The 24,463-nt window shown below is 45.2% G+C and overlaps 1 protein-coding gene across 2 annotated transcripts in view; it reads right to left on the reverse strand.

Moving 5' to 3' along the window:
• The window catches only part of LOC146862333 (uncharacterized), a 228,593-nt gene that overhangs the window by 44,677 nt on the left and 159,453 nt on the right, over nt 1-24,463 (reverse strand). For both annotated transcript variants that reach the window (XM_085641535.1, XM_085641534.1), the window contains exons 5-6: nt 17,018-17,080; nt 12,057-12,199 (exon numbers count right to left, since the gene is read on the reverse strand). In XM_085641535.1, the coding sequence (XP_085497661.1) occupies nt 12,057-12,199; nt 17,018-17,080 (206 nt within the window). The remainder of the gene's footprint in view (nt 1-12,056; nt 12,200-17,017; nt 17,081-24,463) is intronic.

A 24,463-nucleotide genomic window follows, 5' to 3' on the forward strand; every position in this document is an offset into this window, starting at 1 on the left:
TAGGCAGTCAGGATCCATTCTGCAATAAAGGTAGAACATTGTATAAAACACAGCACAATCACAAAAGCAAATGAGGAATTGTAGATATCAAAGATGTTCTACGAGGTAGAAATATATCAAACCTGAATGTTTCAATGTTCACTTGTTTAGAGATTGTGCCCTCTATTCCAGTGCAATCCTACACCTACAGGAGAATGAGTGTTAGGGTGAACGTACTAATGTACGAGAGTACAACTGACTGGAAAGAAAACTAATAAACTCTGAATATAATTGAAAATGTTTGTTAGTAGGTGAAGGCATCGTGATAATGAACAGATATTCTGGGAGTTTGGCAATAGATTTTTGCTACCTAGACTTATTTGTGTGAAAGAAGAATATTGCCTTTTCGTTATATACTGAAGAGGGTGTCATAAATGTAAACCTGGCTGAAGACGGCTGAAATGCCAGAAACCGGTCCTAGAAAGCTTGTTTCCGGTCCAGGGAAGGCATGGCTTGGCAGTTCGGGCTGGACTGTTCCCATGAGGCACAGGGTCAGACTGATTTGCATATGGCCATGTCTGATCTGGGGTGGCAGAGTGGGCTAAAGAACGGTGATGGATCAAACCCAGATCTGTTGACTGGGTGTGAGTGTTTGATTGGTTCTGATGCTCCGTCCATCACCACCCCCTTTTGTACCAATAAATGTAAACCAGACATCTGATGAGCATGGTAAAATTCAGAAAAATACGCCTATCACTCATTTACGCATGAGGTGGGTGTGCAGTCAGATAGGCAGCTCTGAAGTTCTACTTAGTGCTAGCAGTACAGAATGGTACTAGGAGGTAAGTTCTTTTGATACAACCAGACACAAAATGAATGACTCACTAACATATTTTTGAAGGCTGGAAATCCCCTCACCATAGATGTTTTCTGTTGTATCAAGTAGATTTCTAACTTGTCTGGGATTCTAACAATTCCCCAGGAGTATTTGTTAAAATCGAGCGCATTCATAGATTTTCAGCAGCACTACTGCTACCCAACGATTGCTTATAGGGACCATCTGAAAAATCAAGTGCTCTGTCAAAATGCATAATCAGGCTGCATACTTTTTTCTCCACCAGAAAGAGATTTTTCCAGGTTGAAAAATGACCTCCTCCATGCATGTATGGAAGTATGTGGGTGATTTTCACACTCAAAGTGCACCCTTACGCTAGACTTTTCAGTGACTAAGTGCTAGTGCACAACATTGTTTGTGGAAAAGCTTTGTGTACATTTTTTTAAAAGCAAAACGTTGTACATTTGAAGTGTTCACTGTTCACTGCCTTCCAGTGCTTAATTTATAAAATATGAAGTGCCAGGGCTCTGACCAGGACGCCACTGCAGCTTGGACCACCCATCACCCTTGTCATCAATGCCAAAACAACTGAAAATGCGACAGTTCAGATTATTCCAGGTCACCAAAGCTAAAGAAATGGCTGGGGAGGCAGGTATTAGCAACTTAAATGTATTATGTAGTTATAATAGACTACCGTTGTTCTGCTCATCTCTAAATTAGATGAACAGCGTCACCATGTGGTGGACTGTTCTAAGTATGGTGTTGACAATTAGGTGTCGGTGCCAAGCACCGGACACCAATTAAGTGACAGTGCTGAGCACCGGAAACCCCCGGCTCACATTAAGCGCTGCTTTTTCAATGACCACCCCATGCTCTTCCTCCCAGGATACTTACAATCCTGCCTCTATGCAAATATTTAGCACTTAGTAGAACTCATGGTGGGTTTTTTGTGGTAGTACTTTCCGTCGGCAGGTACTGATTCTATGAACTAGGGCCTGCCATTAGCACCTCCTGATTGCATTACAGCCCTCAGTTATTGAAGGCTACTTGGGCTCTTGCACAATACAACCAAATGTAGTGCTGCCAAAGGCATGGACGTTGATTCACCAACATCCATGGGGTAGCAGATGTGACATGACTTGCCTTTTGACCACCCCCACTTACATCACAGGAAGTGACAGCATACGAACTTTCACCTAATATCCTAGGAAGTGATGTCACAAGACATTTTACTCTGATGACAGCATGAAAAGGGAGATCATGCAGTTACAAATCCGGCAATAAGGCAAGGCGGATAAAGAGGTTAGGTATTGCTTTTATGATTTCCCTCATACCTGCTTCCCTCTCATACCGCTGTTTCTTTCTCATCCATCTGCTTATTTATCAAAGCACCCACATCTTCCCCTCAGCTCTCTCTCAACATGCTCCAATTCTGTTTCTGCTCTTTCTCTTCCCTCCACTCTCCATGAACGTCATTTAGGGGGTCACCAGGAGTGACATTTGTGTTTCCTAGCTTCCCTTTCCGACCCCTGGCACAACCCCTGAGAACCCTGTCCTATTGGATCGATAAAGTAGTGTCAGGAAGGCTAAACTGGGCTTTCCTGAGCTCTTTTCTTTTAGTTGTGTTTACCTAGCAACATAATTTTTTTGTTGCTGATTAAGAAGGGCCGGCAAAAGGCACCTCCATGTCTCTTGCTGTCGCTGGACATGAGGGAGAGGGGAAATACAGCAGAGAGTAGAGAGAAAAGAAGTGTTAAGAGAGGACTGAGGGAGCAGCAGAATGACCAGAAAAGAGGAAGAAGACACAACAGATGGGTGAGATGCAGAAGCAAAAGGGAATGTGTGTGGGTGTGAGTGTGAGCGTGAGAGAGAGCTACAAAAAGAAAGAAAAACAAAGAAACAACTGAGATAAATGGAAAGATTCACAAATATATGTTGGAGAGATAGAGACAGAGAGGAGTGTGAGAGAGACAAGCTAGAAGTTTAAGACAGGCAGAGACAGAGATGTGACAGACAGATGAGAAAATTACAATAGAGACAGAGATATAAGTTAGAGAGACAGTCAGGTGTTAGCGAAAAAGAAACAAGGGAAACGTTTAAGCCAGTGGGGAAAAGAGAAATTTGACAGGCAGAGGGAAAGACATGGATGTGACATGCATATAGATGGGAAAAGTGCAACATAGCTATAGAGGGCAGACAGGTGTGAGAAAAGAACTACAAAAGAGAGAGGCCAGAAAAACATTGCAGAGAGGGCGACCGGATGAAAAAGAGGCATGTCAAAGTTAGGTGAGAGACAGGTGGGTAGGAAGCGGTTTAAGGAAACAGAGACGGAGAGTAGGAGGCTGTTGTAAGAAAGGTGATATATAAATGCTGGTGTGAGACAGCTCAGAGAGAGACAGAGACAAAGAGGAGGTACATGTGAGAGAGAAGGGATAGAAACAACTAAGCAGAGAGGGGGTGAACAGGTGAGAAAAAATTCATAAAGAGACTGCAGAGCGAGGGGCAATAATCTAGAGATGTGATAGAGAGGTAACAGGCAGATGAGAGAGAGGTGTGTAACGGGACTGGTACATGTTAGATAACTAGAGAGAGAGGTGAGAAAGGGAAAGAGATGGGTAACGGCGTGAGAGGTGTGAGAGGTGGAAGTTATAAGGAGTCAGGTAAAAGAGACAGGTGAAAAAGACAATTCAGAGACAGGCAGGAAAGACTGTGTTAAGAGAGATAGTATGAGATAGGTGAAGGAGGAAAGAGAAACGGATGCAATCCCTTAGAGAGAGGGAGACAGTTGAGAGCTAATACAAATCGCTGAGAGAGTTAGGGAGGGTTGACAGGTGAGATGTAGGTGACAGACAGCTGCAAGAGACGGGGGAGGGGAGGGATGGTTATTAAACTGACACTGTCTTTTGCACGGACTGGAGTCAACTGTGCGCCCAGCAAAGCATTCGGTAATCGGGACCAAAATGCACAAACCAAGATTTGAACCTGACCCAAGGAGAATACGTCAGAGCAGCCTCTTTCTTTAATACAAATATTTCGTAAAATATTTTACTGGAAATGATATTTGAAGGACTGAATTACTACATTACTGTTCTTTTCTAGTAAGGAACAAATTACATCCAAGCGAAACATGAGCTGCTAAAAAAACTGCCAAACAGCAAATCTGAATGTATGATCTATTTTTAGATCACATTGAAAAGTCTCTTTCGATCCTTAGAGGATATGGCGGATGGAGTTTCTCTGCGGGCTGTCGTCAGCAGAATTACAGTACTGAAAAGAAAATGAACGGACATTTTGCACCTTTTCGAATGTTTGTCTCCTTGCAGCTGTGACGAGCATTACAGTTCACAGTAGATCTCTTCTAATGGGACCGGGCCTTGCGTTGACGGTCAACATTTGTGACTCCTCCTCAGTGGTGGTTTTGTTACAGAAATAAAACTCCAGTCATTTAAAAAAAAAAATGCAAATGCCTCCTCACCCCCTTCTCTGGACTAGTGTGGATGGAAGCGTCTGGTTGCACCAGAGAGGGATGCGGGGGCTGCGGAGAGCAGCGCCTTCGGACAGGTCCATATTTGGCAGGATTCAGAAATCCTGGTATGCACCTAAATCACGCGTTGAAGCCCACAATGTTGTTTGCATCCGCAAATGATGGATTCCGATTGCAAAAATCAAGAAATTTGCAGGCACAGGTGTAGATTCTCCACTTGCTGGAGGGACAGCCATTAGTGAGGATTTTGGGGTCAGAAATCAGATGTTCTTTAGAGATGTGCCCATTGCAAATATGATGAACACCCACAAATCTTGAAACTTAGCGGCTATTACTATTCCCATCCAAAACTAAGAAGCCATCTGATCCAGAGACCTATAGCGGAGGCGCCGCCACTGGTAAAATCAAGCACAGACATTCCACAAAAAACTTCATGCCCTTTCCAGACTAATTTTGGAACCAACACTACCGAAAAGACCTAAGATGACACTTGCAGGTGCATTTCCATTCCATGGTATCACCAGGCCCAAACATTCCACAGCACAAATCCATGTTCTCAGTGAGGAATTGCACCCAAATGTATACTTTGGCAGGAGTACCCTATGCTATCTGTTTTGGCACTCTTTCTGGGCACATAATTACATTTTTATGTGTGGTTTTTAACGAGAGCCCCTATTACGAATAGCAGATTCGAAATCTGCTCTGTCACTGCAATAATGCAGCAACAGTGGGAAACAAAGGATGTTTCTCACTGTTCTTAGGTAATAAAGTAATTCCAGGCTGCTCTGGCAGAGAGCCGGTCACTGTAGCGTATGCTCTTTGTTAAAAGGAGGGCAGAGAGCACAGCTTCAGGAGGGGTGAAGGAGAAAAGACCCGGAGAGTGGTGGGTGGACGCAGAAGGACAGGTTTCTGTTTTTGCGTTTGGGACAGGACGGAGACACATGTTATACATGGCTCCCCCATTACTCCTCTTCCCCTGTATTGCACTTGAAAGCTAGGGCAGATAATATTGGGGGCCATATGTAGCATATCGTTATAGATGAGCAAAAGATGAATAAAACAGATGTTTTTCACCTTGGGGTTTTGAGTGATATCATAGACAACTCAATGTCCCTTCTTGTTGTCTTTTTGATGTCACTCAAAACCTTTTAGTGAAAAATATCTTCCTAATTCACTGTTACCCATCGATAAGTCCATATATTTGAGTCAGGTCTAACAAACTTTGAACTGGTGATACCAGTGAAAGCACAATGGGAGACTTTTTAACCATTCAACATTGGATAAAAATACACTTTCATAGCCATCCACATTAATGATATCTCTTGTTGACTTTCATTAATCCTGTGGCAGGGAGGCAAAACATATTTCCCTTTTATGAATTCATGTTAGATCTTCTGTGGGCTATCTTTTAATTGTATTGTTTTTTTATTTGTGGCAGCTGGAAGCCTTCACCAGTGTGCCTCTCGGAGTATGGCTTCATTGTCTCCTACCAGGACGATACCGCTGCTGTCTTATTTCCACGCGCAAAGACCAAACCAAGGGAATGTTATTCAAGTGTTTCACCAAGCCGGTCTACTGAGGCCAGTAATGTCAGGTAAGCAAGGATTCTGTTGTCGTGGAAACATGCATTCCCTCCAAGAAAAGAGAAAGCTTTGTGGACTGTGAAGCTCATAGTCTCAGGTAATTTTCATTGGGCACCACAGAATCTAAATAAAATGTTATGGCAGTCTCACGACACCTTGCTGGACTGAACCTAGGAGAGGAAGCTAATGGCGCTCAACTGGACCCAAAACGTTAGACTCCATGCACTGTCTATGTGCTTAAGGGCATGATTTAGAGTTTGGTGGATGGGTTACTCCTTCACACATGGGCTGGATATCCCGCCTGCCTTATTTCAAGTGCATTAAATACCATGGCATTTGTAAAAAGGCACATGGGATATCTGTCAAGTATGTGACAGAGTAACCATCCGCCAAATTCTAAATCAGGCCCTAAGCCTCCACAACATAGCAAAGAACATACTGCCCTGACCTTTCCCTTTGACCTTTGAATTGTAGCTGTTCCAGCTCACTTTTATGAGAATGGGGAGGACATATGGTATGACTTTGGCTTAAGAAACAAATGAAAGCCATGGCTGAGAGTAGGGGTGGGCGGAATTTGCGTAGTCGTGCTATGCAAAGCTCCGCGAAACGGTAAAAAATCTCCGCAAGCACGCAGAAATTCCGCAAACCTGCGGAATTGCTTGTTCTGCCCATTTGCAATGCTTTTTTCCTGTTCGCGAACGCTGTTTGCGTGCTCGGGGGGGAAATATCTTGCGAACACGCATTTTGAAAGTGCGAATAAGTGAAAAATGCCGCGGATCGCCCAATTTTATGCAATTCCACGTTCTCCGTGGAACGCGGAATTACCCAAATTCCGCGAGCGGAAAGGAATTTACCGCCCAGGCCTTGCTGGGAGAGACCACTTCGCTGTCATTTATTCTTCGAAGTTATTCACAGCCTAATAATTTACAACCATTTCTTTATCAAAACGGACATGGCACCTGCAATTTCTGGCAGAATATACTAGGTTTCTGCAATGTTCTATTTATCTCTAATACATAAACTTCACACTGAAAAGAACCAATGTGGAAGATACCATGATAAATCCAGATAATGTATTCAAATATTTTTGGCCTGGTGGAGAGGTCATCAAGTGATTAGATATAGGTCCTGATTTAGTGTTTGACACACAGTACTCCATCTGTCAGGATGGCAGAAAACAATGCTTCTGCCATCCTGATGGACTAAATCTATCAAATTCAGAGATATCCTCCAGCTCAGCGGTCATCTCTGCACATTGGAAGGAACCTCTGTCACAGTGTTTCCTTTAAATGTGCAAAACAGTTGGTTTTGATGGCAGTTCACCAAACTTTTATTAATTTTTGTTTTTCAGAAGCAAACTGCCAAATGGGGAGTTTGTTTCAGAAAAGGACAAAAAACTAATGACCCTCACACTCTGGGAAGTTTCATTACTTTGCTCTTCTGTCCCTCATTATAAGGTTTTTCCGAGTGGTGATGGTCATTAAAAAACAAAGACATTAAGCAGGCAACCCTAAATAAGGTGGGTGGTATAATGTCCTTCCTCCATTGGCTCCTACTCTGTTTGGCAATCAGAGGAAGATTTCTATTGCCGGAGCCAACGAGAGCTGTAAAACATAATGTCTGCCTATCTCTAAATCAGGCGGACAGACTGAGGGTTTGGCACATAGGGTTTGCAAGAGAGTATCCTTTCTGCCAAACTCTAAATTGAGCCCACAGTCTTTGCCTTCAAACTTCCCGAAATTGAATGTGTAAGCATTAAACCTGCCCTTGTGTGAACTCCAGGGGCGGCTCCTCCTTTAAGGTGGCGGAGCGTAGCCCCACCAAAAAACTGCCCCTAAAGATGGAAATTTTTTTTTTAATAAAGTTAATTTATTACCATTTTATTTTTCAAAACCCTGTCCCGAGGCGAGCGTCAGGAGGGTGTGGCGGATATTTCTGCTGCTGCCAATCAGGCAGCAGCAGAAAGCAGTTATTGGCAGGGCACTATAAGTTTAAAGTGCACATGTCTTTTTGGCCGGCAATCTTGCGATGGCCAGCCAGACATGTGCATTTTTAACATCTCTAACCCTGCTGTCTTAGACCGCTGGGTTAGAGACAGCATAAGGCCCCAGTGTCCTCGAGAGCGCCAAAGGAGGCCGCTCCCTCCAATCCTGGCACTTCTTTCATGCAGCATGAGAGCAGAGTCAGGATTGGTTACTGCAGTTTCCTGGGACCCACGTTGGAGCCTGACTACCTGACTGCCTACCTGGAGAAGACCGGAGCGAGGAGGATGTCGCGTCAGGAAGGTAAGTTGAATTATTATTTTTTACTTTGATTTTTGTCCCCCCCCCCTCCCCCCATCCAACCACCCTCCTTACATGCCAGCCACCACTGGTGAACTCCCAAAAGGTTTTCTTCTGTCTCTGCATCTTGTTTTCGACCTGGAGTGAGCAATGAATCCTGTATTTACGTCTAAATCTTGTGAGCTTCTATAAACGACCAAAACCTGTTATTCTAGTGCACGCACAGCAGTGGAAAGAGTGAGGCCTGAGATTATTCAGCCATGGTGCTACTGTTTTTTATTAAAAATGTAGCACAGAAAGTATATTTGCATATGCTTAAAGGGACTTGCAGACCACTGTACCTCTATTAGAGAAGACCAGAGAGAGTGTTAATTTCGTTCTATGTGCCTCAATCTGCAATGTTGCTATGCCTTCCCGCACCTGGTTTTACAGACTCCTAAAAGACTTGAGGGCAGATTTAAAGTTTGCAGGTGGCCCCATGTCCCTCAAGGGGGAACCCTGATGGACTGCTCCCCACCATACTTACAGATCACCGGCGGTTCAGCAGTGACACAAAAAACTAATAGCTCCCAAACCCTGGAAGTTCTCTCCAAGGGTGTGGGGGTCATTTTGCTTTTTTTCTGTCTGGTACTGACAGGTTTTTCCTGGCAGCGACAGACATAACAAGCATTGGCATAGCCAATAGGTCTCGCCTTTGGGACCTTATAAGTGTTTAGCCTTGCAACAGTTGATGCATAACTAAATACTAATACGGTCCCAAAAGCGAGACCTATTGGCTATGAGGTCGTAACTATAACTACCTGCTGGCAACCCCCAGTAGGAGATATATATATATATACACACACACACACACACACACACACACACACACACACACATACATGTACTTATCTTGTGCAAATGAGAAGACAACAGCAAACAGACCTCTATGAGGAATGGAGTGAAGGGTGAATAGTAAGAGTCCTGAATCTGGACAACACCAAGATGAGGAGTGGGGGCAGTGCATGTGAAATGGGGGCTAATTGATTACTTCAGTAGGGGGACACTGGCTAATTAGTTATTGAAGGTGAATTCTTTAATAAACACAAAGAGTAAAGAAAATTTAGCTCATTTCCCCACCGTGGGGAGAGGGCTTACGAAAAGTAGGAAGTATTAATTATACAGAATCCCAAACAGATGTAGGACGAGCAGAAATGCAGTTTAAGGAAATTGCGCACCTCGGGGAGATCCTGTGGCTTTTAAAACATACACATGCCTCTGAAAGGAAAGTAAGAACAAAAAAAGTCGAGAAATGTGAGGAAATTGGACAAACTGGCAACTGAAAGAAGAAAAATGTGAGAAAAGATTGAAAATGAAGTGAAAGAAGGAAGGAAAGGGAGATATGATGAAAGGACTAATTTAGGAAAGATAAAAAAAATGGGAGAAAGGACAGAATGAGAAAGAAATGCAGAAAGAGAGAGAAATTAACAAGAAAAGAAAGAAAAAAATAAGAACAGAGTGTGTGAAGGGTGAGAAGTTTGATGGAGGAAAGAAAGCAGTGGAAGGAAAGAAAGAAATGCTTGAAGATTGGAGGAGGAAATTCTCGCTGCCAGTTTGGCGGCTGTAAAGTAAATGTTTCCTACTGTCTAGGAGGGGGCATGGTGGGTGCAGGGGGCACCTTCTGGTTTCAAGAAATGGAAGAAGTCGTAGTTGGGCAGGCAGGAATTCGAAAAGCACTGACAGGTTGCACTCAGGCGGCAGGACATGAGGCTTCCCCAAGAGCCATGCAGAAGTGAATGTAGCACCGAGATAGAAATGCAGGGATGAATGAGTGTGCAGACATTAATGAATGCATGAGTTCACAGGTTGAATGACTATGGCATGCAATTAATGTGAATGTGGGAGTGAAGGGGTGGATAAGTGCATCAGTGAAAGGCTACCAGAATAAATGAGTGCACTTGGTGAATGATTGCAGTAGTGAATGACTGAATGAACCAGTAGCAGTTAAAGTGTGAGTACAGAAGCGAACAAGTGAGGCAGTGAATTTTGAAGTGTGTATGGTGTAAGTGTAGAGAATGTGTAGAGTAATTAATAGGTGTGGTGGAGTGAATGTGTGCCCATGCAGGAGTGATTGAGAGCAGAAGTGAACGAGCAAGCACAGGAATGAATATGTGGGTGTATGGGAGTGAATGAGCGCAGCATAAAGTGAGAGGATCAGTCAGCTAGTGCAACAGCGAGAGAATGTGTAAGTGCATGAAGCAGTGAATGAGTACACAAATGAAGTGGTGAGCAGGAGTGAGTGCAGCAGTGAATAGGTGCTAGAATGAATGGATTAGTGACTGTACATGAGTGAACATGCATAGCAGAGAGATGGTTTCACAGTGAGCGAGTGGATGATGGAAGCACTGAATGACTGCAGCAGCGACGAAAAGTGTGCGCCAGTGAGGGATACTGCGAAGGAGTGAATACACGGTAGATGAATACGTATATTTATGTAGCGCTGTTGTCACTTCCTTAGAAGTGCACGTGTGTGATATGAACTGGCACGGTGTGTGTGCACAAGAGCTCAGCACAAAAGGTTATTTATATTGTGATAAATCGAAGTGGACGGTCGCGCAAGCACCCTCTGAGGCTCTCCCTCTGGAACGGTAGAGGTGAATGGGTCTGCTGGGGAAACATCGTGCAGGCAGGGTGTCGGCAGGCAGTACCAAACTCGGTAGGGGACAGCAGCCATGAAACTCCACGCAGCACCTGTTCTGAGCGCTGGGTGGGCGCGGAGCCATGCCAGACATCTGACCTTTTTGATAAGAGAAGACTTAAATACCCAATCTCAGCCAGGGCTATTAATATTCCCTGTACATTTACAAGATGCCGGTGTGTTTCCTACTGGCAGCGCGAAGCGGAAGGAAAGTGGCAGGCAGGCTGCGAGCGGAGGCTCTTCCGATACCCAGGGAGGGAGAAGGGGCTCCTGGAAGGAAGTGTGTGCGCGTGAGGGGCTGGCAGCGGCTATCCGAGGGAGGGACGGAGTGGGGAAGAGAACAGTGACCGGAGACAGACAGGAGATAGTAAAACTGCCTGATTGGGGCTGAATGTGGGGAAAAGGAACAAGCCAACAGATAACGGAGGGAGGGAGAATGGGAGCAAGCCATCAGAATCCACGAATGGAGGAAGAATGGAGAAAACTAACAGGAACGACAAACGGAACAAGCGAAAGTGATCACGATCGCGATCAAACATCAAAGCGGCCGCGAAAGTGAAAGTAATGGCGGTGCGCGCGCCCGCTCACATGCACTGTAGCTCTAGGCTGGCCTGGTAGCACTTTTTGGAGCCCTCTCAATAATTCTCGCCAGACCAGCGCATGCGCTGGGTCAGGCGAGACCTAAAAAGCATCATCCCTTAATACTCTAATGTCCTTATTTCAATGGGCTCTACGCTGTCGATGCGCAGGAGTAATATTTCTAAGGGCAGAGGCAGGTGGGGCACCGTCATCAGGACGATGATGAGAGTTTGGTGTACAGGGTACTTCATCACACCTGTGGTGGAATACCATGTCCACCAAACTCCAAATCGGCCTTGATTCCTCAAACCTCAGTCTTTCAGTAAAAGTAAAGTGCCAAATGTCTCTGGTGGCAGTTGCAGCATACACGAAAATGCAATAATGTACCTTTTAAATGAAACTCATTTATCCGAAATTCATTTGGGGATATTTTCTTTCTAAATTATGCATTTGTTTGAGATTAATAATCGTTCCTTGAATGCACTCAGTCAACCTACACAGTGCAGAAATGGAGTGGAATATTACTATGCGGATGTGACTCCCTATGCATTAGCCCACGCTGCACTTCCCAATGCATAACATCACGTTGAGGATCCATCCCTCTCTTCAACTCAGTCACTGCTGACGTCATCCATACCTCCAATCAAACCCTGTGTTCCGGTTTTTTATCCGTGAAATGATGCCTTGTAAGTAGGAAACGATATTTGTATCATTAAGTCCCTTGGCGAGTTTCAAGGGCGTGTTCCCGTTGTTGTCTTTAGTTCTCAAGTCAACTCCATCCTGCATCAGAAAAAAAGACAGAGGGTCACTTTCCATCATACTTACGCAGCATGAAAACCTTTTGGGGTATTTCCTGGGACGTGAGGTCCTCACTTTTATGAAACATATGGAATGGTTCAATTGTTTTACAAGCAAAGAGGTGGAATGCAATGAGTAATGTAAAGGAGTAAAATACGACACATCAAGCCCATGTAGAGCAAATTGTGGTGTGCCTAAAGCCAGGGGTGAAACTGCAGCTCTTCTTCTCTGGTACCGACCTGTGCCTGTAGTGCATGGTGGGCACAGGGCATAATAGGGTCGCAAAGGCCTGTTTGTAATGTCTGTACCCCCATGCACGAGCGCGGTAGGACTTTTTTCTGCTGTGTAAATAGATTAAAATTCCCCATGGTACAACATCTTAGTGTTTGCTCATTTGCATTGGGGTGTGGCCCAGGACATGCTCCATAATACTGAAGCATGTGCATGGGGGAGAGCATACAGGGTGTGCAACATTGAGGAGGTGTGGCACGTTTAGCATGCAACTTAGACGGGCTCCACGGGCTTTCAAGTGAAGCCCTCGTGTCCCAAGGGAGACGTCAGGGATGCCGCTGCATAGACCCAGTAGCCTGGCAGGACTCATGTTGTATCGCATAGCACTGAGCTCTTAGGGGGATGGGTGCAACCTATGCCTGCAGCCATCCTTGAGAGGTTCCTCATGGTCCCACTCAAGTGTACACAAAAGGAACCATGTCTACTTCCTCTGTCTTTGCGTAGGTGCTCACAATGTTTGTAAGAGCCTGGGCAGGCAAGTGTGCTTTTTTGTGGTCTTGCTGCAGACAGCTTAACGTGTCTTTCCCAGACAGCCCTGCATATAATAATACATTAACACATAGAGTGGGCTTTGGGTCATCCTTTGCTTATGACTGCATGCCTTTCTTGTCTAGCTCAGACCACTGGTCTTTATTGAATCATCGTGTTTGTTCCTTCTTTTCTGTCACTTGTGATTGACTAGGAGTTTCATTGTTCAACTGATGACATCGTTGAACAATTGGTTTGAAGGTGGGGGGTGTGCTTTTATTTATCATTTGGCACTCCATGGGAGTGCATGTTCTGTTTCTTCCTCTAACTCTGTTGTGTGTAGAACGTGCTCAAACTCTTTTCGTTCTTCCCCAATCTCTCCCACCCTGTCTCTCTCCTCCCACCCTCCTTATACAGCGCTCGCTCTCTCCCCTCTTCCGTCACAGCTCCCCCCTCCCCAGGCTTGATGAAGAACTTAAGCATCCTGCAGGCTTCCTCGCAGATGGCTTGACTCCTTCTCACTGTGCCAGGTGCTGGATGGTGGGCAAGGTGAGGCCCTGTATATGCTCCAATTGAAATTTCCTGTGCCTCTCGCCCTCTCCCTTGCTCGTCTCTCTCCCACCACCCTTCTACGCCATGCTAACTACTGCCATTGGCTTTGCCAATGCCCGAAACATTCAAAAAGCTCTGGCAGTGGCAAATGCAATAACAGCAATGGGCCATCTTGAAATCTTGAAAAACTATTTCTAATACTTTCGAGATGGCCAACACATAATGTAATGCAAACATGGTGTAACAGAATGCAGTAGCCATAATGAAATTCTAGAAAATAATGTTTTCATATATTTAAGATAGCTGCCTCATTGAGTGACACAATGTGATGTAATTAGGCAGCCATCTTAAACGTTTTCAATACTTTTAAGATGGCCACCAGGTTACGTCACATTGCGTAGCATCAAGCAACATGAAGCCATCTTGAAAGCTTGAAAACATTATTTTCTATACTTTCAAGAAGGCTGCCGCATTGTGTCACACCACTTTGCGACAAGCAATGTGGTGACCAACATGAAAGTTAAATAACTAGACTCTCATGATGGCTGGTCACTGCTACTGGCTTTGCCAATGCCAGCACATGTTAAAAGCAGCCAGCACTGGCAAAGCAATAGCAGAGACCACAAAGTACTGGCAAAGATCTATTGATTGGCTTTGCCAATGCTTGTTGCTGCTGTCTTGAAAATGATACACTGTTTGGACTTTGCGCCCTCAAATATTGGACTGGAAGGGAAGTATGAAGTTATTGCAGGTGCCACAATTAACTACGACTTTGGAAGAATGTATGTAACCCTAAAAATGATGAGCTAGGTTATCCTGGCCATAAAAACCGTCAGAGGCAGTAATGAGGCAAGAAGTACGACAGACACACCCATACACACACCTACATACAGGCAAAGCCACAGATAAGCTTCCTCCAGCACAGTGCATAAAATCTCGCAAAACTTCCAACAGGCAGAGCCAGCTCAATGACTCGGCTCAAGGGCAGGCGTGTAGTCAATCATCACTAGAGCCCATGTCAAGAAGCATGAACTGGAAACAGAGGCAGGGGCCTATTGATATGAACTTAGAGGAGGGAAATGGTACTTACTGGAACCACCCACTGCTGCAGGCAAACACCGACTGCCCTTTAGAAAAGGGCAACTGCAGCTCTTAGACATCTCCTGGACATGGAATGCACCTCGGATTATACTAAAGCATTTCCGTTTGTTAGGGAAATCAATAGAATCCATTCATCATTTGATATTTTTATGCACGGTTTAGTGAGACCACTTAAAAAGTATTGGAACTGGTTCATTGAAAGATAGGATTTATTCTTTAATGAATTTAAAATTTCATAAATATAGAGTAAAGTAAATTTTATTTTTGAAGCAAATGAGGAATGTTAACAATTGATTTTATCTCAGTCTATATTTTTTATATTTCAGTTAGTACATTTTCATTTATAGCCACAATAAACAAATTCAATCATGCCCCTTGTGAGGTTTAGAAAATTCCTTCATAGACTAGAAAGCTAAAATGCTGTGTGGCAAACAGTGGCATCTAACAGCATCTGATGTAACATCATAATGAGTACCTTGTGCAGAACAGTCAACAGCAGCACAAAAAGCTGAGTTACATCTCAAATGACTGATGCACCATTACTGCATCAGAGTTTTGTAATGCAGGCTGTTGCCACCAGTCACCGCTCCCTTTCCATAGAAGCCAACTCGCCGGCATGACCTTAGCATTCCATTGCAGGATTCAACACATCCCAACATCTAACCCTTCCTCCCATAGCTTCTCACACTACAGAGGACAGCACTAGATTGTCACTTGTTGGGAAGGTCGCATCACAGCCATTCTCTCATCACAGCCACCACATACATAGCACTAGTCAGGGTCAGATTGGGATCACTCCTAAAAAACGTGGCCCACATTCCCGGATCATCCCTTTCATGGATCACCATTTAGATAGTTTCATTGGATCAATTCTTTACAGAAATGTTTAGTAAGTTAAAATTTTTAAAGCTTATAGGGCAAATAACTAGAATCACTGCCGTTTGGCTAGGCGGGCGAGTAGAAATAAATGGCCCAAGGGCCACAACAGATGATCTGGCTACGGTTGGCACCTAGACGGTTTTCTATTGGCATGACCGGTATTTTGATGTCCTGGACGGTCCAAAACTGAAGAAAATCGCCCAAAGCTGCTATTTTTTCTGAAGTTCTCACTCGTATGTACTTTGAACAGTAAACGTAAGGCAAAAGCCCTTTAAAATGCGTTCCTATATTTTTTAATAAACTTTACTGACTTTTGGGCAATGGTATACAACCAATACAACCTAGGAGTCGTAGTTGAACGCAAATTGTCATTATCTGCAGCTCAGTTATTGTAATCATGGAGGTAAACAGAAATTTCAAGAGCAATGCAAGTAAGGCACATTTATATGCATATCCGGAGTGAACAAGGAGAAAGTAATTAAACATGAAACACTGTTTATAGGCTGTGGTCTACTATGTGTTCATAAGCTCTTTAATGATCTGTAACTGATAGTTAAATAAGGTAGAAAAGCCATGGTAAAAAGCAATAGGGACATATTTATAGAGTCCTCTTTAATTATCATGTTCCAGCCTTTGCAGATACTGGTCGGTGTTTTTTTTGTTGTTGTAGGCTTAAATAGTGTGAACTCTGCCCTAAGCCATTGGAGCAATTCACATGAGCACCACTTACATTATACAAGATCAAATTAATGTCTATTTTAGGTAGGGAGATTAAGTGATTTGCCCAGAAACACAAACACAGGATGTGTAGCTAATGCAGGAGCTTGAACCTAATTCCCCAGTTTCAATGTGAGCAACTCTGACCATAACACTCCATCCTATTTTTTTTCTCTAGAAAAGATGGCTTCACAGCGAAACCTATACAAAGTCCCCCTCCCCACCAAGGCCCAAAACACGAGGCCAGCTTCTCTTACTCACCCCCTTCCCGGCCCACTACAGCCTCATGGCGATGACCTGCCAATGGAGGGGGTCAAGAAAAGCAAACAGCTGTTGCTCGGGGGTAGGGGGATTAGGTGAGAATGGCCCAGTGGCCACAAAATCACCTGGCCCCTCCATACTCCCACCAACCGCACATGTGATGGCCTGGCAGGGGAATGACACTATTTCTGGGCAGGGCCCACCACATGAGGTAAGGGGGCCAAGATGAGAATGCCCCAATGGCCAGAGCACCACCTTGTCCCCAGCCTCAGTTTGACAGCACAGCAGAGGAGTGCCCATGATGCTGTTGCCCCATGACAGTGGCCTGACGGTGACTGGGAAAGACAAAAAGGTTATGTGGACTGGTTTACAGAGGCTCTAAAAAAAATGGCCCACTGCTGAGGATGAGGCACAGCCCATCGCCCAATGCCCGACGCCCACCTTCCCAATCTGACCCTGGCTCTAGTCATCCTAGTAACTTTAAAATGTAGAGCGTGTTGCATGGTTACACTGTCATGTCACTGTACTTACTTGTTCACACAGAAGCTGAACTGTCGGCAGGTCTCTGCTTAAAACTGCTAAGTGCAGCGGAGTCTGTGGAAAGTAACAGCCAGGGTTATCATCGCAGAAATGCCAATACAACAACGTTTTACAGTACAGTTAAGTGCAATATTAACTATGTGCGTCAGAGAAGCACAAACCCCCTCCCACCAAGACCAACATCAACTCTGCAGCCAACAAACTACACAGATGGATCACCAACTGCGCAGACAAGCTCGCCTCCCTCAGCACTATGACAGACAGCGCCCCATGAAAGCCACCTTGTTCAGCACCACCTCAGAGAATCCAGATGCACCTGCAGATGTCTTGAGAAAGCATGGAGAAACACCAAAACCCCAGAAGCCTGGACCACCTACAAAAACGCCATGACAGAATAACACCAACGCATCAGATCCACCAAAAGAACCTTCATCCGGGACAAAATACTCGTCAACTCCACCAACTCAAAGGAACTCTTCACCATCATTCAGGAATTTACCAAACCCCCCAGCGAAGCCTCAGACGTCACTCCTTCCCAGGAACTCTGCAACAAACTCGCCTCCGACTTCCAGGTCAAGATCAAGTCCTTTCACGACAACTTCAACAAATAGACACCAGACACCGAAACCACACCTACCTCCAGCGACGCCAGCCAGCCTACCATCTCCTTCTGGACCCCGGTCACCACCAAAGACACCGCCACGACCATGAAGAGCATTCACTCAGGAGCCCCCACAGACCCCTGCCCGCTGCACATCTTCCACAAAGCCGCCGCCGCCATAGCACCCGAGCTACAACATACCATCAATGCCATCCTTGAATCCGGCACATTTCCAGACAACTGGAAACGTGCAGAAGTCAAGCCCTTCCTCAAGAAGCCCTCCACAGATCCTATGGGCCTCAAAAACTACAGACCCATCTCCCTCCTCTCCTTCGAGGCCAAAGTCATAGAGAAGATTGTCAACATCCAGCTCATGAACTTCATCAAAGCCAACTCTATCCTCGACTGTTCCCAATCTGGATTCTGCAGTAACCACAGCACTGAGACCGCCCTCCTCGCCGCCACAGATGACTTCCGCACTCTCCTCGACAAGGGCCACACGGCGGCCCTCATCCTACTAGACCTCTCTGCAGCCTCTGACACCGTCTCCCACCGCCCTCTCACCGCCAGACTCCACGACGCCAGCATACAGGGAACTGCCCTCGACTGAATCACTCTTTTCTCATTTGCCGTACCCTAAGAATCAGACTCCTGCCTTTCCTCTCCGAACCCACAGAGATCAACTGTGAAGTACCCCAAGGATCATCGCTCAGCCCCACGCTCTTCAACATTTACATGGCCCCCCTCGCCACCATCGTCAGAGAGCATGGACTCAGCATAGTATCCTATGCCGACAACACCGAGCTCATCCTCTCCCTCACGAAGCAACCCAACACCACCAGACTCAGCTTCCAGGAAGGAATGAAAGACATTGCATCTTGTCTGAAGCTCAACTAGGAGAAGACAGACCTCCTCGGACCCAACCCCTCAGCATGAGACAAAACCTGGCGGCCCACCGCCCTCGGCAACCCCCCACTCCCATGGACCATGCCCGGCACCTTAGCATCATACTCGACTTCTCCCTCACCATGACCCAACAGATCAATGCTGTCCCCTCCACGTGCTTCAACACCCTCCACATCCTACGCAAGACCTTCAAATGGATCCCCCTTGAATCCAGAAAGATCGTCACCCACGCACTTATAACAAGCAGACTGGACTAAGGAAACGTCCTCTACACCAAAATCAACAAATCCCTGCTCCGAAAACACCAGACCATCCAGAACACCACCACCAGACTCATCCTCTGATCCCACGACATGAACACATCTCCCACCACCTACGAGACATCCACTAACTCCCCGTCAAGAAAAGAGTAACCTTCAAGCTACTCACTCATGCCTATAAATCCCTCCACAACACTGGACCCCAATACCTCAATGAAAAAATCTCCTTCCACGTGCCGAAGAGAAATCTCCGCTCCGCTGACCTCACCCTCGCCAAAACACCCGCGCATCCGCAGAGCGGGCGGAAGAGCCTACTACATCGAGGCAAAGACCTGGAACGAGCTCCCCCTCAACATCAGACGTTCCCCCCACTCTGCACACCTTCAGGAAGAGCCTCAAGACCTGGCTCTTTGGCTGAATCAGAGCTTGCCCGCCCCCCTCCCCAGTGCCTTGAGACCCTCACGGGTGAGTAGCGCACTACATAAATCCCTGATTGATTGATTGAGTTCACTTTTGCTGTGAACTATTAAAGAGGTACAGATGAACAGCGGAATATCATACGACACGAAGGTCAAAGGTCTCAAAGTGTTACTAAGAGGCGTGTGGGATTGGATGAACCTTCAACCACCTGCATATCAGTAATGTCGGCTTCTAGCCACTTAGAACACATACTCATTCATAAAGAAGTGGGTTATTGCATTTTACAGTGGCAAACTAATTTCTAGGTCAACCCTTTGAACATTGTGATGTCGGCCTAGTTAACTGTTACACTATATCCACCCCCAAATGTATGTGTGCAGGTCGAAATTTCTAAAAGATACAAACACTGGAAAAGCCCAAAATAAATAAGTCTCACCTTTGGGTCTATTTGCTTTGGCAGTGTTTTTACTGATGTTGTACAGCATGGTTAAAAAAACACAAGCATAACCGAACGTGCACATAGCATGACTCTACTCACCCACATAATTCAGTTAGCTTGTGCATGAATAATGATGTATGCAGGTGCAAGCGTGGCTAGGAAGTAGCTGGAGCACCAATTTTTAAATGTTTTTTGTTTACCAATCCAAGATGGCAGACAGCACTTGGATTTAAGTAAAACAAAATTGTTTTTCCTGCGCAAAAGTGCATTTTGAAAAGCAGAACGCCTTGGAAGCAAATGTTAACTTCTTATCACTCAAATTTGGTTTTTTAAATTATCGTAAGGAGAGGGGGAACAACAAAGGAGAGTAGGGGTAGGAGAGAAGCAATGGAGAATGGGGTAGCAAGAGGCAAGTGGATAAATGGACGGGCAGTAAGAAGTTATAAAGCTTTAATGAAAGCAAAGAACACATTTAGCGAGCGCAAGCGGCCACTCACATTCACTATTTGTGTTATGCTGCATTTAGCGCTTTTTCTTAGCTCAAAATGCATCCTTGCATCTATTTTGGATGCAAGAGTGCATTTGGCGCTAAGAAAATAGTGCTAAATGTCAAAAGTTAGCGGAATATTGTACCAAAAGAGCACACTTAGCAAGCACAATTGGTTGATCGGTATTTGTGTTAAGGGCATTAAGCGCTATTTCTTAGTGCACAATGCATCCTGCTGTGCATTTTGGACGCAAGGGGGCATTTGTGTGCAAAGAAATAGTGGTGAATGCAGAATTACAGTTCTCACGTAATTCTTTTTTTTGTTTCATATTTATTTATTTGAGAAAAAGAAATTCACAATACATAGAAACAAGAAATGTATACAATATTCTAAAATAACTTGTGTTCATACAGAGTAACAATAAATCATATATGATAATAAACAATAAGTATTAGATAAGTTATATAAAATTATAGAACAAGAGAGGGAAAGTAATTTTAGTACACATATTAGAAGATAAATCATATCAAATCTGTAGAGTAAAAAAAGAATTAGGTAAGCAACAAAGTATAAATATATGTAAGTAAATATATATAAATTAAAGAAAGATAAAGATATAAGTTGATATGATATGATAAGAGTGTAAAGAGATATGGTCAAGTATTGTGAAGAAAGGGAGCCCAAACTTGCTGGAAAACTTCCTCTTGATCCTGTAATCTATAAATAATAAGTTCATGAGAAGCAGTTTGAATTATTGCAATCATCCATTCTTCCTGCGTATGGGGACTAGATGATTTCCAATATCGCAGGATACAGTTTTTAGCAGTGGAAAGTAAGAGACGACGTTGCGGGCGTGTAATAGTTACAAGATTTCTAAAATCATGTAATAAAATAATAGAAGGAGTAAGAGGAGTGTGGAGAGAAGGAATCAAGAGGCACATGCATCAAGGTAGGATTTTGCGAGTCCTTAAATGTGATTATAAAGGAATCACAATTAAGGACTCGCAAAAGCCTATACATGTAGGAATCTTACACATTCCTTAATTGCGACTCGCAAATTGCGAGTCACAATTAAGGAATGGCTTCCCATTCATGCCTATGGGCATACAGGGCCATAGGAATGAATGGGAAATCGCATGCGCAATCGCTTGCAATTTCAAGGGTGCAAGGGTGTCAAAAGGACATCCTGTTGCCCCCTGAAATTGTACTGTGCCCCCATGTTGCGCACACACATGCCCCAAGGGCAATGAAATCGAAACTGAAACTTAGTTTCAGTTTCTCAGTTTTGTTGCTTGGGGAGCATCTCAGGAGGGCGATCCCCAAGCAGGGATCCACCCACTAGCACCAGGGAGAGGGAAGCGGCCCCTTACGCAAGGGCCTTTGCTCCCCCTATTTTCTTTTGGGCACAAAAGTCTTTCTGCCCCCCCGGGGGCCAGAAAACCCACTAGACACCAGGGATTTATGTTTAATGACGTTGGGGTGGGGGCTACCCAAAAAGGGCTTGGCAATCCCCCCAACCCCCCACAGAGAAATGTCAGTCTTTCTGCCCCCCCCATTGGTCAGACGGGGCAGTAGCCCCCAATCTGCCCCCGGGGGGCAGAAAATCGACTAGACACCAGGGATTTTTTTCTTATTGACGTTGGGGTGGGGGCTGCCCAAAAAGGGCATGACAATGCCCCCCCTCCAGAGGAATGTTAGTCTTTCTGCCCCCCAAGGGACAGACAGGGGCAGTAGCCCCCAATCTGCCCCCCCCGGGGGGCAGAAAGCCCACTAGAAACCAGGGATTTGTTTTTTTTAATAATGTAGGGGTGGGGGCTGCCCAGAATGGTCATGATAATGCCTCCACCCCAAATACAATTACCAGAGTCTTTCTGTCCCTCCCCGGGGGCATATTGGGGCAATAGCCCCTTATCTGCCCCCCCGGGGGGAGGAAAGCCCACTAGGCCTCAGGAATATTTATTTTTTTAATTCAGGGGTGAGGTCAGCCCAGAATGGGCATGCCAATGCCCACATCTCCCCCCAAAAATGCCAGAGTCTTTCGGCCCAAAACGCAACGTGGACGCACCACACTTTCATAGTGAAAACTGACCCTTTTTTTGCAAAGTGCCTAGCTGTCGATTTTGAACCCTAGCTCTGCCGGCACCTAGGGAAACCTAGCAAACCTATACATTTTTTTAAACTAGACACCCAGCGGATTCCAGGGAGGTATGGCTTCTGTGGATTCCCCATTTTCTTACCCAGAATCCCCTGCAAACCCCAGATTTAGCAGACAAAATCACTTTTTCCACACATTTTAGTGTGCGTAAGTTGTGGCATCACCGGGCTGACATTCTTACCCAGAATCCCCTGCAAACCTCAAATTTAGCTGAAAAAAATCCCTTTTTGAGGCACCATTTTTATTAGGAGACATGGGGGAACGCTGGGTGGTAGGAAATTTGTGTCAGCCTGGTGATGTCACAACTTTCCCACACAAAAATATGTGGAAAAAGTGATTTTTCTCAGCTAAATTTGAGGTTTGCAGGGGATTCTGGGTAAGAAAACATTGGGGGATCCACGCAAGCCATACCTCCCTGGAATCCCCCGGGTGTCTAGTTTTCACAAATGTGTGGTTTTGGTAGGTTTCCCTAGCTGGCCGCCGAGCACGGGGCCAAAGACCCAGGTGACCCCCCTTGCAAAACCAGGTCGTGTTGTGATAAGCAATTTTGATGTCGCCTCAATACGTTGTGGGCCCTTGCCTGTCGCGGGTACTTGGGCCTCCCACACGAGTGAGGCACAATTTTTATCCAGAGACCTGGAGGAACGCTGGGTGGTAGGAAATTTGTGTCAACCCGGTGATGCCACAACTTTCCCACACAAAAATGTGTGGAAAAAGTGATTTTTTTCAGCAAAGTTTTAGGTTTGCAGGGGATTCTGGGTAAGAAAAAGTTGGGGGATCCATGCAAGCCATACCTCCATGGAATCCCCTGGGTTTCTAGTTTTCAAAAATGTGTGGTTTTGGTAGGTTTCCCTGACTGGCCGCCGAGCACTGGGCAAAAATCCAGGTGACCCTCCTTGCAAAACCAGGTTGTTTTGTGATAGGCAATTTTGATGTTGCCTTAATACGTTTTGGGCCCTTGCCTGTCGCGGGTACTTGGGCCTCCCACACCGGTGAGGCACCATTTTTATCGGGAGACCTGGGGGAATGCTGGGTGGTAGGAAATTTGAGTCAGCCCAGTAATGCAAAGCAAAAATGTGTGGAAAAAGTAGCCCTTTTTTCCCATTTTTCAAATACCTGTATTTTGGCAGATTTTTTGGGTCTCCTCCAGGGGAATCCACAAACCCTGGTACCTTTAGAATCCCCATGATGTTGGAAAAAAAGGACGTAAATTTGGCGTGGATACCTTCTGTGGTCAAAATGTTACAGGGGCCTAAGCGCGAACTATCCCAAATAGCCAAAAAAAGGCTTAGCACGGGGGGAAAGGCCTAGCAGCGAAGGGGTTAAGAAGTGGTTGCGAATATAGGTGGTGAATTAAGACACCGTACAGGCCTGATAAAACCCCTTTATGCCGACCCCAAGTAAGAAGATAGTCTAAGATGGGTGAAGAATTCAGAGACCAGGGAGGAGAACCAAGACATCGTTTGAGAAAACACTGTAGTTGCAAGTAACGTGTGAGCTGATGCGGCGGGAGTACAAACTCTTCACTAAGTGAATCAACAAATTTTAGTTCTCCATTTAGGATAAGTGGATCAATTGTGTGTATTCCTCTTGATTTCCAACTAGACCATTGGAGTGCACAACCACTTATACGAATACTTTCATTACCCCAGAGTGGGGCTTTATAGTGTAATCAGTGGGCAACTCGGAGGATACGATGTGCACGTTGCCATGTGTGGTAAGTAGCTTGCATTACTGGATGTAGGGGAGAGGAACGTGGAAGGCGGGATCCATAAAGGAAATCTAGACCATCACTTTGATTAAGTATAGAATGTTCTGTTGCGACCCACTGTGGAGGATCTATTGTACCCAGAAGTAAGTAAACGAGCTGCGAAAGATGTAAAGCTAAAGAACAATGTTCTAAGGATGGTAATCCCAAACCACCGTGAGAGCAACGAGCCAATATTTTAGAAGCAGCTAGACGAGGCTTTGTTGATCCCCAAACAAAAGATCGAATTCAAGCATCCACTGAGAAGTGTGGACAAGAGAACAAGAAGTGGAAGCATACCAAGTATATAGCTAAAGCGAGGTAAGGTAACCATCCTCACGGCTTGTACCCTACCGCACATAGAGAGACCCAAGAGAGACCACTTTGCAAAGTCAGTTTCCATTTGTGGTATAAGGGGTGT

Source organism: Triturus cristatus, chromosome 2_2, assembly GCF_964204655.1.
Source record: "Triturus cristatus chromosome 2_2, aTriCri1.1, whole genome shotgun sequence".
Lineage (NCBI taxonomy): Eukaryota > Metazoa > Chordata > Amphibia > Caudata > Salamandridae > Triturus > Triturus cristatus.